The sequence below is a fragment of the Coprinopsis cinerea genome (assembly GCF_000182895.1).
Source record: "Coprinopsis cinerea okayama7#130 chromosome 12 map unlocalized cont3.12, whole genome shotgun sequence".
Lineage (NCBI taxonomy): Eukaryota > Fungi > Basidiomycota > Agaricomycetes > Agaricales > Psathyrellaceae > Coprinopsis > Coprinopsis cinerea.
In genome coordinates, this window is record NW_003307533.1 from 909,740 (window position 1) to 923,348 (window position 13,609).

Genomic DNA, 13,609 nt, shown 5'->3' on the forward strand with positions numbered 1-13,609 from the left:
GCTACCCGAAATATGATTAGTGTAAAAAAAGATACATTTTTGAAACTCCTAAGTACAACATGTAACCACACAGTCCACACGTAACTACGAAATCAATCATCCAACGAGTCGTCCAAGTCGCCCACGTGCGCGATACCTGCTTCAAGCAAGCTGAGCTTACGCTTCAGCTTTGCGAGGTTAGATTCTGCTCGGGCCGCGCGCTGGCTTGCCTCCTCTGCGCGCGCCTCAGCCTCCTGGAGGGCAATCTCGGCCTCGACTACGCTCCTCTTCTGGGCCCTTGTCAGGGTGGTCATGAGTTGCCGTACCTCTTTATGCAATCTCTCAACTTCGGTCGGGGCATCCCTACGAAGTTTCTTGGAGACAAAGTGAATAAAAGGTGTCCGTGACATGGGATGGTGTACTGCGAGGTAAAGCCAGCACCCAGTCCTGTACGATATTGACTCCACCTGGCCGATTTGGTGAGGGCTCAGAAGACACTTCCGATGAGATACTGACTTACCCGCGTAAGTAGGTCTGTGGTCCAGCGAGCTAGATTGGCTGTAGCATCAGCTTGATCTTCGTAGGCAGGTTCGAGCGCTCGAGTGCGATATATCTCTGTGTCCTGGTGAGTACTTGAAACGCAAAGGGGTGTGTCAAATGCGCACTGTATTCCTCGCTTCCTCGCCCTGCACCGTCGACGAATCCATACAATGGGTTGACACCAGAAGGCTGCTTTCGTGTTCCCGATGACGCGGTCGGTGGACCGGCATTCCCCGCTGGGGATTCTGACGAGGTTGTGAGATGATGATTGTGTGGAAAGACATCGTTCACTCACCTGAAACACTGCTAGGCGTTCCGAAACGCTCCGAGTTATCGTCTACTACCGACACCTCGGTTGGGCCTGGCGACGCCTGGCCCGATTGTGGTGGACTAGGGGGGGTGGATGAACGATGAAGATCCTCCTCCAAGAGGGTGGGATCTATGGGGATATACGAGGGAATTGGGGGTGGTCCGACATTTGGGACGGATGAGGACGCGCCGGGAGTTTGAGGGTCCACATTTCGAGGATTTTGAGATGTCGCAAAGGCCCTGGGATCGATGCTGCTCGGACCAAGGAAAGAATGAGTTGGAACGGCAGGCAAGGGAGTGGGGGCGCCTGTGGTTGGCAACGATGAGTTTGAAGACGGAGTGGCCGGGCCCTTGAAGAATGCGATCTGAGTGTGTATATCATGGACACGGGTTTACGGACTCACCAGCTGCTTGCGTTTGAAAGACCTGTGCAGGCATTCAGATAACAAGGGGCGGCCTGGACAGCGTGTACACCGCCTGGGCTTCCTCTTCTGCTTCTTCGGGGACGAGGATGCTGAACGGGTGGTGACAGCCATGGAGGAGGAAAGCGAGAGATGGGTACCTCGTGATGTTGAAGTGGTCACGGTAATATGGGCCGATTGGCAACGGAAAATGACGATTGCTGATCACCCAACGTTAAAAGCATGACCAAAGACCATATGGTGCACGATTGTATGAGAATTGACAAGAATGGAGAGGGTGGGGCATTGGCGATCGAGATATCGGCGTCCGTTGTCCATAAGGAATTGTGGGTCGGAAAGGGGGCACCTGGGCGGTGTAATTTCTGGTCATGAGTAAGTCGATGTCCAGAGACTGTGACCCCTCTGACACTGACCTGGACCATAATGTCTCGAAAGCACAAGATCAACTGGGATTACAGCGACGACGAAGACAGTGCTCGCTACCCGTCATCGCTTCTCCAGTCTGCTACTCACGATGAGGGGGAGTCTCCTACAAAAGGCCGGCGGATCGTTGTGAACAGACCACGGGCGCGAAGCGGGGTGCACCGCCGGAAGAGGCAGCGGGGAGCCATCGACGTGGTTCAGCAGGGCAGTGGTAGTGGTTTGGTGGTTCGGGATAGAAATGGATCAGACTCCGATGGTTTGCCTCATTGGGCCCCGCCCGAAGAGTCCGAAATGGATCAGATTGATTCTCGCAACTCCGAGTTGGCCGACGCCCAACTCGAGACTTATGTTGATGCGATTAACGCCCATGTAGCTGGGTTTTACCACCTCGACGGTAATCTGTTTGTGGTTCAGGGCTGGGATTGTGTTAGGGCTCAATCGACAGTGGGTTCCTCTCCAATCTCCCCAATAGGTCTACTTACCGTTTGTCGTAGGAGCACTGGTACCATCTCGAATATAAGATGTTGGACAAAGGGACCGAGACAGAGATTCTCCTCGCGTGTACATGCCCTATGGGCCTCGATGGTTCTTGCATCCACTGTCGCTTCTTTACGGGGTACGATGTTGAGAGCCTGATAGACATTCGTAGGGAGGGGATATCAAATGGTACGTCAAATTTTTCTCGGTTTGGCAGGGTTGAGGCTAAACGTCCCATCGTCGTTAGACGAAAAACGACCCATCATGTTTCTCCAACAACCACACCTTAATGACATCATGGTGTCGTGGTTCTCTGTACCCTCCGCGTCAAGTTCTGCCCTAAAAGGACGGGCGATTGTCAAGCACCGCGGAATTCAGGACCATTGGGATGGAATATGGCAGTGCTCGAAGGACAGTAGTGGACCGTTGTGTGTTCATGTGCGGAGTGTTAGAGCTCTAGTGGGAGGGGATACCGGGGCGCAGGAGGATGATATTAGCAGGTCAATGACGGCAGGAGGAAGAAGGGTGAATGAATTTGGTGTGTTTCATAACAGGATTATTTTGACTGATCGCTGAAGTGTTCGAAGTGAAAGGGGGGGCGACGTCTTACCTAGCTATCAATGTACCAAAGTGGGCCGAACTCCCTAGCGACTCTAGGGCCTATCCGCACCCACCTCCTTTCCGTTCCGTCCCTGAGCATCCGCTACCACTGGAGCCAACGTCTTCGTGTCCATGTGATGGTTCGAGGACACTGTACGACCCGACCCGCCCAGTTGTTGTTCGACCGTGCAAGATCTACACCCTCACAACCGTCTACAACCACTCGATCACTCTACAACCATGCCCTAAATGTTCTCCTATTCGGCGTAGATTCATTGGGCCCGATCTTCGTGAACGAGGCGTCTTCAACTATAACAACTCGGTTTTGGTTTCGCACGAACTCTTGGACGATTACACCTCTGCGTATACATCGTCTGAAACCCCCTTTTCCGCATGGGTATTGCAACAAGGCCGTCGGTACGAAATCACAGGACAGACGTTCATGGGCGAGGACCTGTTCCGGGCGATATGGTTTTCCTACGTCTCACTGCAGGCATTTGGTGGGGACATGAAATGCACGAAGTGTGGAGATTATCCGGATACTGTCATCTGGGATGGGATCACCCTGGCATTCGCTCGAAAGCATGTTCGAAGCACATTGTACCCCCCAACGACCCTATCAGACGACTCCTTGGTACGCGCCAGGGTGAGGTACCAGCCTAATAAACAACAGCTTATCCCCAAGGCCACGACTCGACGTCAAATTCGCATGATCCTGGACCCTCCAAGCTTCGATTCTTTGGTCGATGTCGACTGTTCCACGCCTCCACCAACTCCATCGAAGTCACCGGCAAAGGGGCAATCTCGGCAGGCGAGACTAGTTTCAGAGCATCTGGATCGGATTGCTACAGTGGTAGCGGAGCTTGAGACGTTGTGTCCAGCACTCGCAAGACTATTCGAACTGATTTACGGAGCGCACGCTTACGCCGACGGGATAAAACCATCATCGCCCTACAAGAACTTCTTTTTGCAGGTTAGTACAGGCTTACTAGATCGTTACTTGTAGTAACATTAGGTTGCGTCAGATTGCGGCTGAAGAGTCGGTTCTTCAGATGGTTAATTTGCCGTCACTTCAGACCCTTCGTTCATTCCTCCAAGACCCTTCGACATCAAGTGCCAGATTGACCCAATTAATCAGTCTACCGGGCCTTTATGGGCTATTGAAGGTCCACGGAGACCTTGACAGTATCGTGCCTATTATGGAGTGGATTGAGAAGCGAGCAACATCGGTGCTTCAACTGCTGAAGGTGGAGTCGCCGTTGCCGCCTGCACAGGAGATTAGTAGGGGAACTGACGCCAACGATTGGATGAAGGTGTGTGGTATATTGTTCCTAGTGTCATTTTAACTTGGTTCTAATAACTATGGTAAAGTCGGGCTGCCTTTACAACATGCCTCAGATCCGCCATCGACCGAAGTATCCGCGGCTGGAGGCAGATCAACAGAAGTCAGACAGTTCAGGGAAGAGAGGAGACCGCTGCGGGAAGTATTACAGCCAGTACGGAGAGAAGAGGTTGACAGGAGGCATCATGGTAGCATGGTGTACCCATAGCATCTGCTACGGGTTTCACTGCATTGCGGAGAGCGAGGGGAGAGACGACGTATTTTCCGCCATGGTAACGCGTTGGCCTGTTGCACCTAAACGAGTCATCTACGACTTTGCGTGCGCTCTGGGGCCCTACTGCATGCTGCGAGAACCCGATTTTTTTCAAAACACCTACTTCGCAATTGACCATTTTCACGCCGCAGGTCATACAAAATGCTCGCCAGCGGCCTTTCTCTCGGAATACGCCAATGTTGATCCTCGCTTGGTTGCCATAAACTCGAGTGCTGCGGAGTGTGGTAACAGCGGGCTGAAGCGTATTCGCAAGTCAGTCAGCTACATGTCGCAGACGCGCGCTATAGTATATTCGCGGGTGTTCTTGTCTGTTTGGAATAGGGTGCACCTGCGGAAACTAATGCGTTTGGGTTTACAGTAGATTAATAGAGTCCACCGGTGTGTAGGGTGGGCTGGTGCCACCAATAGATTCTATGTAATTGAGATCACTTTATTTATTGGTCTAGGTGGTTCTCCAGAGAAATCGCCCTCTGAGCTGTAGCCCAGGTGAACCACACGTTGCTAGTGATGTATGGGCCACCTGTCGCGAAGAGCGAACACTAAACCAAACCAAAGACCAGTAATGCGGAGCAGATAAGAGCGGCGAGTAAGATAAGAGCGATGAGCGACGAATGCAGATGAAGGCGGAAGCGATGTATTGACGAAGAGGTCAAGCTGAGGAAATACAGAGCAGACTACCTAGCTTATATACCTATTCTACAGTCTACATAGCCGCGATGAGTCAAAATGACAAACAAATGGCGAAACGTCGAAGAACAATAAGAAAGGTCATGAGGCTGCGCGAAGGCTGCGCGAAGAACAAGGATGAAACAATAATGGAACAAGAGAGTGTCAGAATGAGTCAAGAGGCAGTGCGTAACAATAAGAACAATGGAAGTGGGGCGAAGGGTAATACGAGGCAGTGTTCCATGAGTGAAAGAGTCCATAGAGGGAATAAAGGAGCGAAGGAATAGGGGCAAGCGAAACGATAAGATGCGAGACAGATCAGATAAGATAAAGTGAAAAATAGGGGCTGTACCGGCTGTTCACGACATTACCCCCCTTCTAAGCCTCATCGTCCTCGATGACCAACGGTAGGCGGCGTCCCAGTTCCCAGTCAAAGTCGGTAGGCGGGGCGTCGGTGAAATTCTCGAGTGGGCGCCATGGGAGAGAGCTGAAGATGGTAGCGGAAATTCGGCGTGGTGCAGAGGGGTGTCGCTGGTGGAACTCCTTCACGATCTCGGGCGCGTGCTCCAAGTTCTCCTCCGGTTCCCAAGTGTCGTCCGTCGACCCATAACCCTTCCAACTGACCAAATACTCCAGTTTGCGATTCTTTCCTCGACCTCTCCAACGGCTGTCCAGGATGTCGTGAACCTCGTATTCAAGCTCCCCCTCCAGTTCGACAGGCTCAGGCGGGGGTGGCAAAATGCCATTGACATCATTGCCTTTCCAGGGGGAGAGCTTGTCGACGTGGAACACAGGATGAATGCGGGAGAGGGACGGGGGAAGTTCGAGGCGGTAGTCGAGGTCGCCGATGCGTTCGGTAATCTTGTACGGGCCGAGTTGGAGGTCGCCGAGTTTGCGGGACGGAACCTTGATCTGGATGTCCTTTCGCGTTAAGCCAAACGTAGTCGCCAACCTTGAATTGATGAGCCGTTCGCTTGCCGGACTCGTACGCATCCTTCTGCTGGGCCTTCTCGAGACGTAAGGCAGCTTCCACATCCTTGCGGGCTTCTTGTAGCTGCTGAACACGTTCATCAACGGGGCGAAGGTCGGTCTGTTTGCCAATGGGGATGTTGAAGTGGGGAATATACCCATAGAGAACTTCGAAAGGTGAACGATCATGGGCAGAGTGGACGCGGGAGTTGATCACGAATTCAGCCATCGGTAGGTGCTTGTCCCAGTCATCCTGTCGGCGAGAGACGTAAAGACGGAGATACTTCTCGATTTCCTGGTTGGCCCGTTCGGTTTGTCCATTGGCTTGAGGGTGATAGGCGGTGGTGAGGTTGGACTCGATTCCGAGACGCTTGAGGAGGGTGCGCATGACCTTAGAAGCGAACTGAGGGCCTCGATCACTGATGAACCGGAGTGGGAGACCATGGAGACGGAATACTTCACGGTAGTAGATGTCTGCAACGCCTTCGGTGGTGATGTCGGATGTACAGGGGAGAGCATGAAGAACCTTGCTGTAGTGATCGGTGAAGACGATGATCGCGTCGTGTCCATGGGCTTCCGGTAACTGGGTGATGAGATCGACTCCTACTGTCTCCCAGGCCCTTCGGGAACGTCCAAAGCCGGGTGGCAGCCCCAGCGGTGCTGGTATGCTTTCTCCGGGCGCAGACATCGCAACCGTCGACGTACTTCTTGACGAAAGCCCGCATCGTGGGCCACCAGTACTGTCGTTCAACTCGCTCGAGGGTTCCGTGCACTCCGGGGTGTCCGGACGTGGGGTCGTCATGACACTGCTTGAGGACATCGCGCCTGAGTTCGTCGTCCGGGGGTACGTACACACGGCCCTTGTAGTACACAAGGCCGTTGTCCTCTTCCCATTCGGGAAGTCCAGATGTGAGACGGCGAGGTCCTGACTTACGGAGCTGGGCGAGTCCGTCTAAGACCTGAGATTCACGGGCGCTGGCTCGACGCAGTCGGTCTTCGAGGGGGTTGGCAAGGACGGTGTGGGCGGCTGCGAGCTTGGCAAACAATTCTGGTTTGAGAACGACTTGTTGTTTGTTATCCTCTGCGTCTGCGACCTGATGAATGTCGAGGCGGGACAGGGGATCGGCTTGGGTGTTGGCCTTTCCGGGACGATGGGTGAGCGTGAAGTTGAAACGGGAAAGATAGAGGGACCACCGGGCCTGTCGTCGACTAAGGTCTTGTGCCGTGCGCCAGTATTCCAGGTTGGAATGATCGGTGACGATCTCGAACGGTTTGGGGAGTCCTTCCAGGAAATGTCGCCAGTCCTTGAGTGCTTCGATGATAGCCAGCATCTCTCGGTCGTAGATTTCGTAGTTGCGTTTCGGCTGGTTGCATGGGAGGCGGAGCGGAAGGCAACAGGATGCCAGAGTCCATCGTCGAGCTTCTGAAGGAGGGCTCCTCCAGTAGCAAAGCCAGAGGCGTCTACTTCAACGCGGGTTGGACGGTCGGGGTCCCATAGTGTCAGTATTGGAGCGGGAGGTGAACGCGTTTCGGAGGGTATCGAAGGCTTGTTGTTGCGGTTCGTTCCACTGCCAAGGGATGTCCTTCTTGGTGAGATCGTTGAGAGGCCGGGGCGATGGTAGCAAAGTCCTTGATAAAACGGGCGATAGAAGTTGGCGAAACCCAAAAATCCACGGACGGCGCGAAGGTTGCGGGGAACAGGCCAGTTGCGAACAGCTTCTACCTTGGCAGGGTCCATACGGACTTCTCCCTCCCTGATGACCAGACCGAGGTACTCGATCTCCTCCCGCTCAAACTCGCATTTCTCCGGACGAAGGTAGAGGTCGTGTTTCTTGAGCCGATGGAGGACCTCGTGCACGACTTGGCGGTGTTCGTCAAGGGTGGCCGTGAAGATGAGAATGTCGTCCAAATAAACAGCGACCTTTCCTGAAGCGATGAGGTCCGAGAATATCGAGTTCATGAGGGCCTGGAACGTTGCTGGGGAATTGGTGAGGCCGAAAAACATGACCAGGGGCTCAAAGAGTCCTTGGTTGGTGGCGAACGCGGCCTTCCATTCATCTCCTTCTTTGATGCGGATGTTGTTGTAGCCCCATCGAACGTCGAACTTGGTGAAATACTTGGCACCACGGAGTCGGTTGACGATGTCAGAGACGAGGGGAAGTGGATATCGGTTCTTCACCGTGATCTCGTTGAGCTTTCGATAATCCTGGACGAAGCGGAGTTTGCGCATCTTTCTTCTTAACGAAGAAGACCGGGGAGGCGAGGGGCGATTTAGACGGTCGTATGTAGCCTTTCTTGAGATTCTCCTCGAGGAATCGGTTCAGCTCCTCCTGCTCGTTCTGCGACATGGGGTAGACCTTGGTGCGCATGGTGGCCGGTGCTCCTGCAACGAGGGTCGATGGCATGATCCCAAGGCTTGTGTTCGGGGAGGCGATGGGACTCGGATTCGGAGAAGACGGAGGCGTGCTGTCGGTACTGGGGAGGAACCATCTCTTCGAACGACTTCTGGGGCTTGGCCTTCTGGGACTTCTCGGCGATCTGTTGGGAATAGGTGAAACCAGCGGCGCACCAAAGTTCGTCGCCTGTGTCTTCCATCAACCCCTTACGAACCCATCTCCGCCGGGTCATTCGGTTAGCGCGGATGCGGCAGAGAGGAGGCGCGCTTGGTTCAAAGTCGGGGTCGGGCGCCGGGAACTCGTTGGTAGGAACAGGGCGGATCAGGGTCGTTGTAGATCTGTTCGATAATAGCATTGCCGGAGGGTGGTTCCTTTCGAGGGGGCTGTGCATCTTCGTCGGGGATTTCTTCGATGGTAACACTGGAGACACGAGGTGGGGGAATCTCCAAGGTGCCCTTGCGCCAATCAATCTGGGGGTTGATCTTGCGAAGCCAAGGAAGACCCAAGATGACATCCTCTCCCCCGAGATCGGCGATGAGGAAGTCCGTCCATTCGGAGTAACCGTTCAACCGTGAGTTCCAAGCGAGCGAAGTGAGTGATGTGTCCAGCCTGATTTGGGGTCCCATCAATATTGAGGAGCCGAATGGGGTGTCGGAGTGGGTACGTGGTGATCCGATGCTTTTCCACAAAAGGCTTGTCCAAGAATTTGCCAGTAGCGCCACAGTCGATCATTGCTGCGGGGTCCGCCGTACGGTTTCTGCCTCTGAGTCTGATGCGAATGCGAAAATGCGAGGAACCGGGGTGTATTTCGCGCACAGAGCTAATAGTACAGGAGTAAATCGAGTCATATTCAGAAACAGCGTACGACGGTGAAAAGGGTGCATGCTTTGCAGCACGAACAAGCACCCGCTTTCAAAAACCCTGTTGTTGGGATCTTCTCGAGGCGCTCCAGGATGTCCTGTTGGTTCTTCTGAGCAACCAAGAGATCGGCGAGTGAAACGTTAGACGAGGTGGCAGCAGGTGGGGCAGGCGAAGTGGCAGCAATGGTGGCGGCGGGTGTGGAAGAGTCATCGAAGAGCGAGAAGGGAACCTCCTGGGTGGCAGCAACGCGACGACGTTGGGTGAGTCCTCGACCGGGCGGATAGCCCATGAACTTGTCTTGGCAGACGTTAGCGGAGTGGCCGAGACGCTGACAGTGGTTGCAACGAAGTGAGCCGTGGTTGCCGTCCTTCTTGATGTGGGCGGAGGATCCGCAACCAAAGCATCGTCCACGCATTGCTTGGAGGAAATCCTCACGGGAACGGCCACTAGGTCCAACACGGGTCGCGTCGATGTCCATCGCATAGGGGTCACGGGCAGGGGCAGAGCGAGACGAGGCAGTCGGGGTCAAGAAGGAGGCGCTGCTTCCGTGAAACGTAAAATCGTTCTGGTTGACGATGTCGCAGTAGTCTTGAAGGGTCTTGGGCTTGGCATCGTCCGGTTTGGTGATGGCGATAAGATCCAGCATGAGGCGATCGTTGGAACTGAGTTTGCGACGAAAACGTGCCATACCATCCTTCTGGGATAGACCTGGTGCGGGGAAATATCTCCATGAACTTGGCTGCGAACTGGGAAGCAGATTGTTTACCCTGGGTAAGGGCCTCGAGCTGGGCTTCAGCTGCTTTCTCCTGGTCGGCGGGTTGGAAGCGTTTCTTGAAGGCAGCCACAAAAGTGGACCAATCGCCACTGAAGGGCCAGGGGTGGGCGGCCTTCTGAGCAGCGTCGGCAGCAGCCTCGTGGGCGGCAATCTGATCCAGGTATTGGACAGCCCAGGAGGCAGCAGCACCCTGAAGGTACGAGAGGGCAGCTGAGATCCACTTCTTGTCATCTCCTTTGAGTTCGGACTCGGCGGAGGCCCAGTTGGTGAAATAGCGGAGGAATCGCTGGGTATCACCAGAGTCACCCTTGAAGGGCTCAGGCGCTTTGACGGGGCTTCTAGTGGAAGCGGTCTTAGCAGCCGTGAGCTTATCCAGGGATTGCTGGATACGCCTGGTAGTCTCTTGTTGCTCGGCAAGCAACTTGAGAAGAGTGGTGTCGGACATACTGAGATCGGGGATAGGCTTTGCGGGTTTGGTAACGGGGTCTTGTTGGACGAGCGGCAGAGAAGTGGGTGGGGATAATAAAGATGGTGATAAGGTGGAAGTGGGAGGTTCGTTATCTGAGCGTTGGGCAACAGACGTGTCCTCCGACTCCCTGGGGATGGGAAGTGGTGTGAGGGCGCGGCGAGGAGTGAGGGTAAGGGCTGTGGTGGGGGTGGAGTGTCCGGAGCGGCGGAGACTTGTTACTGCGGGAAGGGCTTCTGCTAACGCGGGCGTAGGTAACGTGAAAGGGGACGGGTGTTTCGGAGTCTTCTTCTTCGGTTTCGTCTTCCTTGTCGTTGTCGTCCTCTTCCTCACTGTCTTCTTCAGATGATGTTGACGGAGGGCGAAAGGACTTTGGTGCGGTGCTGGTGGTTGCTGTTACTGGGGCAGGGGTAGAGTCGGCGGAATGGAAAGACTGGGGAGAATCTTCTGGTAAGAGCTGTGTGACGGTTGGCGGCGGAGTTACTGGTGGGGATTTCTTCTTCGATTCTTCTTTCCTGGATTCGGCAAATTCGCGGGCTTTTACGGCGTTGTCGGAGGTGCAAACAGCAGCGTAGAAGCTGGCTGTCTGGAGGCGTCGTAACTGGTGAAAGGTGGGCCGGAGACTGAGGCGGTAGGGGCAGGGGGAACTGTCACACTCTACAACCTCTTCCTTGCTATCGAGGTGGCAGTCGATGCCAAACCACTTGTCAGGGTTGAGGGTCTTTACTAGAGGCGAAGAAGTGTGGGTATCCTGCGCAGCTAATCTTGACGGTGTCGGAAAACCAGAGTTGCCAGAGTAAGACCTGATCGGCAGGTCAACCAGAGTGCCAGGGGGTCCGGAATGCAGGGACAACGATCGGCGTTGCCAGTGCACGGGGGTAGCTTGACCTAATGTCGCGAAGAGCGAACACTAAACCAAACCAAAGACCAGTAATGCGGAGCAGATAAGAGCGGCGAGTAAGATAAGAGCGATGAGCGACGAATGCAGATGAAGGCGGAAGCGATGTATTGACGAAGAGGTCAAGCTGAGGAAATACAGAGCAGACTACCTAGCTTATATACCTATTCTACAGTCTACATAGCCGCGATGAGTCAAAATGACAAACAAATGGCGAAACGTCGAAGAACAATAAGAAAGGTCATGAGGCTGCGCGAAGGCTGCGCGAAGAACAAGGATGAAACAATAATGGAACAAGAGAGTGTCAGAATGAGTCAAGAGGCAGTGCGTAACAATAAGAACAATGGAAGTGGGGCGAAGGGTAATACGAGGCAGTGTTCCATGAGTGAAAGAGTCCATAGAGGGAATAAAGGAGCGAAGGAATAGGGGCAAGCGAAACGATAAGATGCGAGACAGATCAGATAAGATAAAGTGAAAAATAGGGGCTGTACCGGCTGTTCACGACACCACCTGAGCAATAGGCTCCTAGGCCCCGGTTCTGGAGAACCACTGGTCAGCGGCGACCCGTGGCTGACCAGAGCAGTGGGCCCAGGAGGAGTGGTTCTTTGGAACAACGGATCGAGCATGACCGATGGTGGACCCTGAGCAATGGTCCCTCTGTGAGGTGTGGTTCTGGGTGGATGTGACCGATGGTTGACCAGAGAAACAGCCCAATGGACGGTTGTTCTGGTGAACCATAGCTAGAGCGCTACCACGGATGGGTCACCACCACACTTTGGTGGTGATGCATATATGGGTCACGGTCGACGGTGACCCGTGGTTCACGGGGACCACAGCTCGAGCTTGACCGATGGTTTCACCAGAGCAATGGCCCTGAAGCCGGGGGTTCATGGGGACCACGGGTTGGGCTTGACCGACGGTTCACCAGAGAAACAGCGTAATGGACCGTTGTTCTGGCGAACCATAAATAGAGCGCTACCCGATGGTTCACCAGAGCAATGGCCCTGAAGCCGGGGGTTCATGGGGACCACGGGTTGGGCTTGACCAACGGTTCACCAGAGAAACAGCGTAATGGACCGTTGTTCTGGCGAACCATAAATAGAGCGCTACCACAGATAGCTCACCACCACACTTTGGTGGTGATGTATGGGTCACCTGAGCGATAGCCCCCCTTCGCCGTCTTTCTTCAGCCACTGGTCCAGGTAATTTAGGGTTAAGTTTGGGATGTCCTTACCTGTGGGCCACCTGAGCAACGGAAAACCGGAGGTCTACGGGTTGGGCTTGACCGATGGTTCACCAGACCGACAGCCCATTCGGCCGTTGTTCGGGCGAGCCATGGCTACAGCGTCAATTGGACCTGAGCAAAGGCCCTGAGTGAGATGTGGTTCTGCAGGACCACGGGTCGAGCGTGAGCGATGGTTCATCAGAGCAATCACCCTCAGTCAGGTATGGTTCTGATGGACCACGGGTCGAGCGTGACCGATGGTGCACTAGAGCAAAAAACCCAATGGACCGTTGTTCTGGCGAACCATGCTAGAGGGTTACCACAGATGTTTCACCACCAGATGTATGGGATGGATGATTAGTGTCAGTGATCCAAAAGAACTACAAGGCCCTTACAACCGTGGCTCCCGTCCAGTGGTTCTGCTAAGCAATATGAGGGAAGGACGATGCTTTGGCAAACCGCGTGACATCGAGGCGATGTTCAGATGGACCTTGGGATAATAGGCGCGTGTAGGGAAGGACAGGGGTAACCCCCGGGTAGCCGGACACCTACCCTTACCCCCCACCCCCCAAAAACCCCTACCCCTGACTGAGGGGTAGGGGTAGTACCCTTACCCCCAACCCTGGGGGTTTTGACCAAGGGTTTTAATCATTTTGGCACTAACAATTACTTACAGTTGTCTATATGTATATTTTTATGTGTTTTATTGCGCATACAGCAGTTATTTAGTAGAAAATATGCATAGATGCTGAAATAAATGGGTTTTGATGGATTTTTATCAAAACCCTTACCCCCGACCGGGGGTAGGGGTTTGGCCAAGGGTAGCTGGAGACCTACCCTTACCCCTACCCCCGCTCTACCCTTGGCCTCTACCCCGGGGGTTTTAAAACCCCTTGACCATCCCTAGGCGCGTGCGGTCGATCAGAATGCCGGAACCTTGAGTTGAGGTTTAGGCGGACGATAGGTTTCAAACGAGTCGTGGTTCGT

The 13,609-nt window shown here is 54.1% G+C and overlaps 2 protein-coding genes across 2 annotated transcripts; one reads left to right on the forward strand and one right to left on the reverse strand.

Annotated features, from left to right (window-relative positions):
• Nucleotides 1-92: 92 nt before the first annotated feature.
• Nucleotides 93-1,364, reverse strand: CC1G_10788 (hypothetical protein; the record flags this gene model as incomplete). The annotated part of the gene is made up of 6 exons (XM_001834862.2): nt 93-446; nt 500-594; nt 645-764; nt 815-1,178; nt 1,233-1,254; nt 1,303-1,364. The coding sequence occupies 6 exons, from the start codon at nt 1,362-1,364 to the stop codon at nt 93-95; spliced, it is 1,017 nt and encodes a 338-aa protein (XP_001834914.2).
• Nucleotides 1,365-1,673: 309 nt separating this feature from the next.
• On the forward strand, nt 1,674-4,732 carry CC1G_10789 (hypothetical protein; the record flags this gene model as incomplete). The annotated part of the gene is made up of 7 exons (XM_001834863.2): nt 1,674-2,117; nt 2,168-2,339; nt 2,368-2,688; nt 2,729-3,723; nt 3,776-4,063; nt 4,122-4,622; nt 4,688-4,732. The coding sequence occupies 7 exons, from the start codon at nt 1,674-1,676 to the stop codon at nt 4,730-4,732; spliced, it is 2,766 nt and encodes a 921-aa protein (XP_001834915.2).
• Between the last annotated feature and the right edge of the window lie 8,877 nt (nt 4,733-13,609).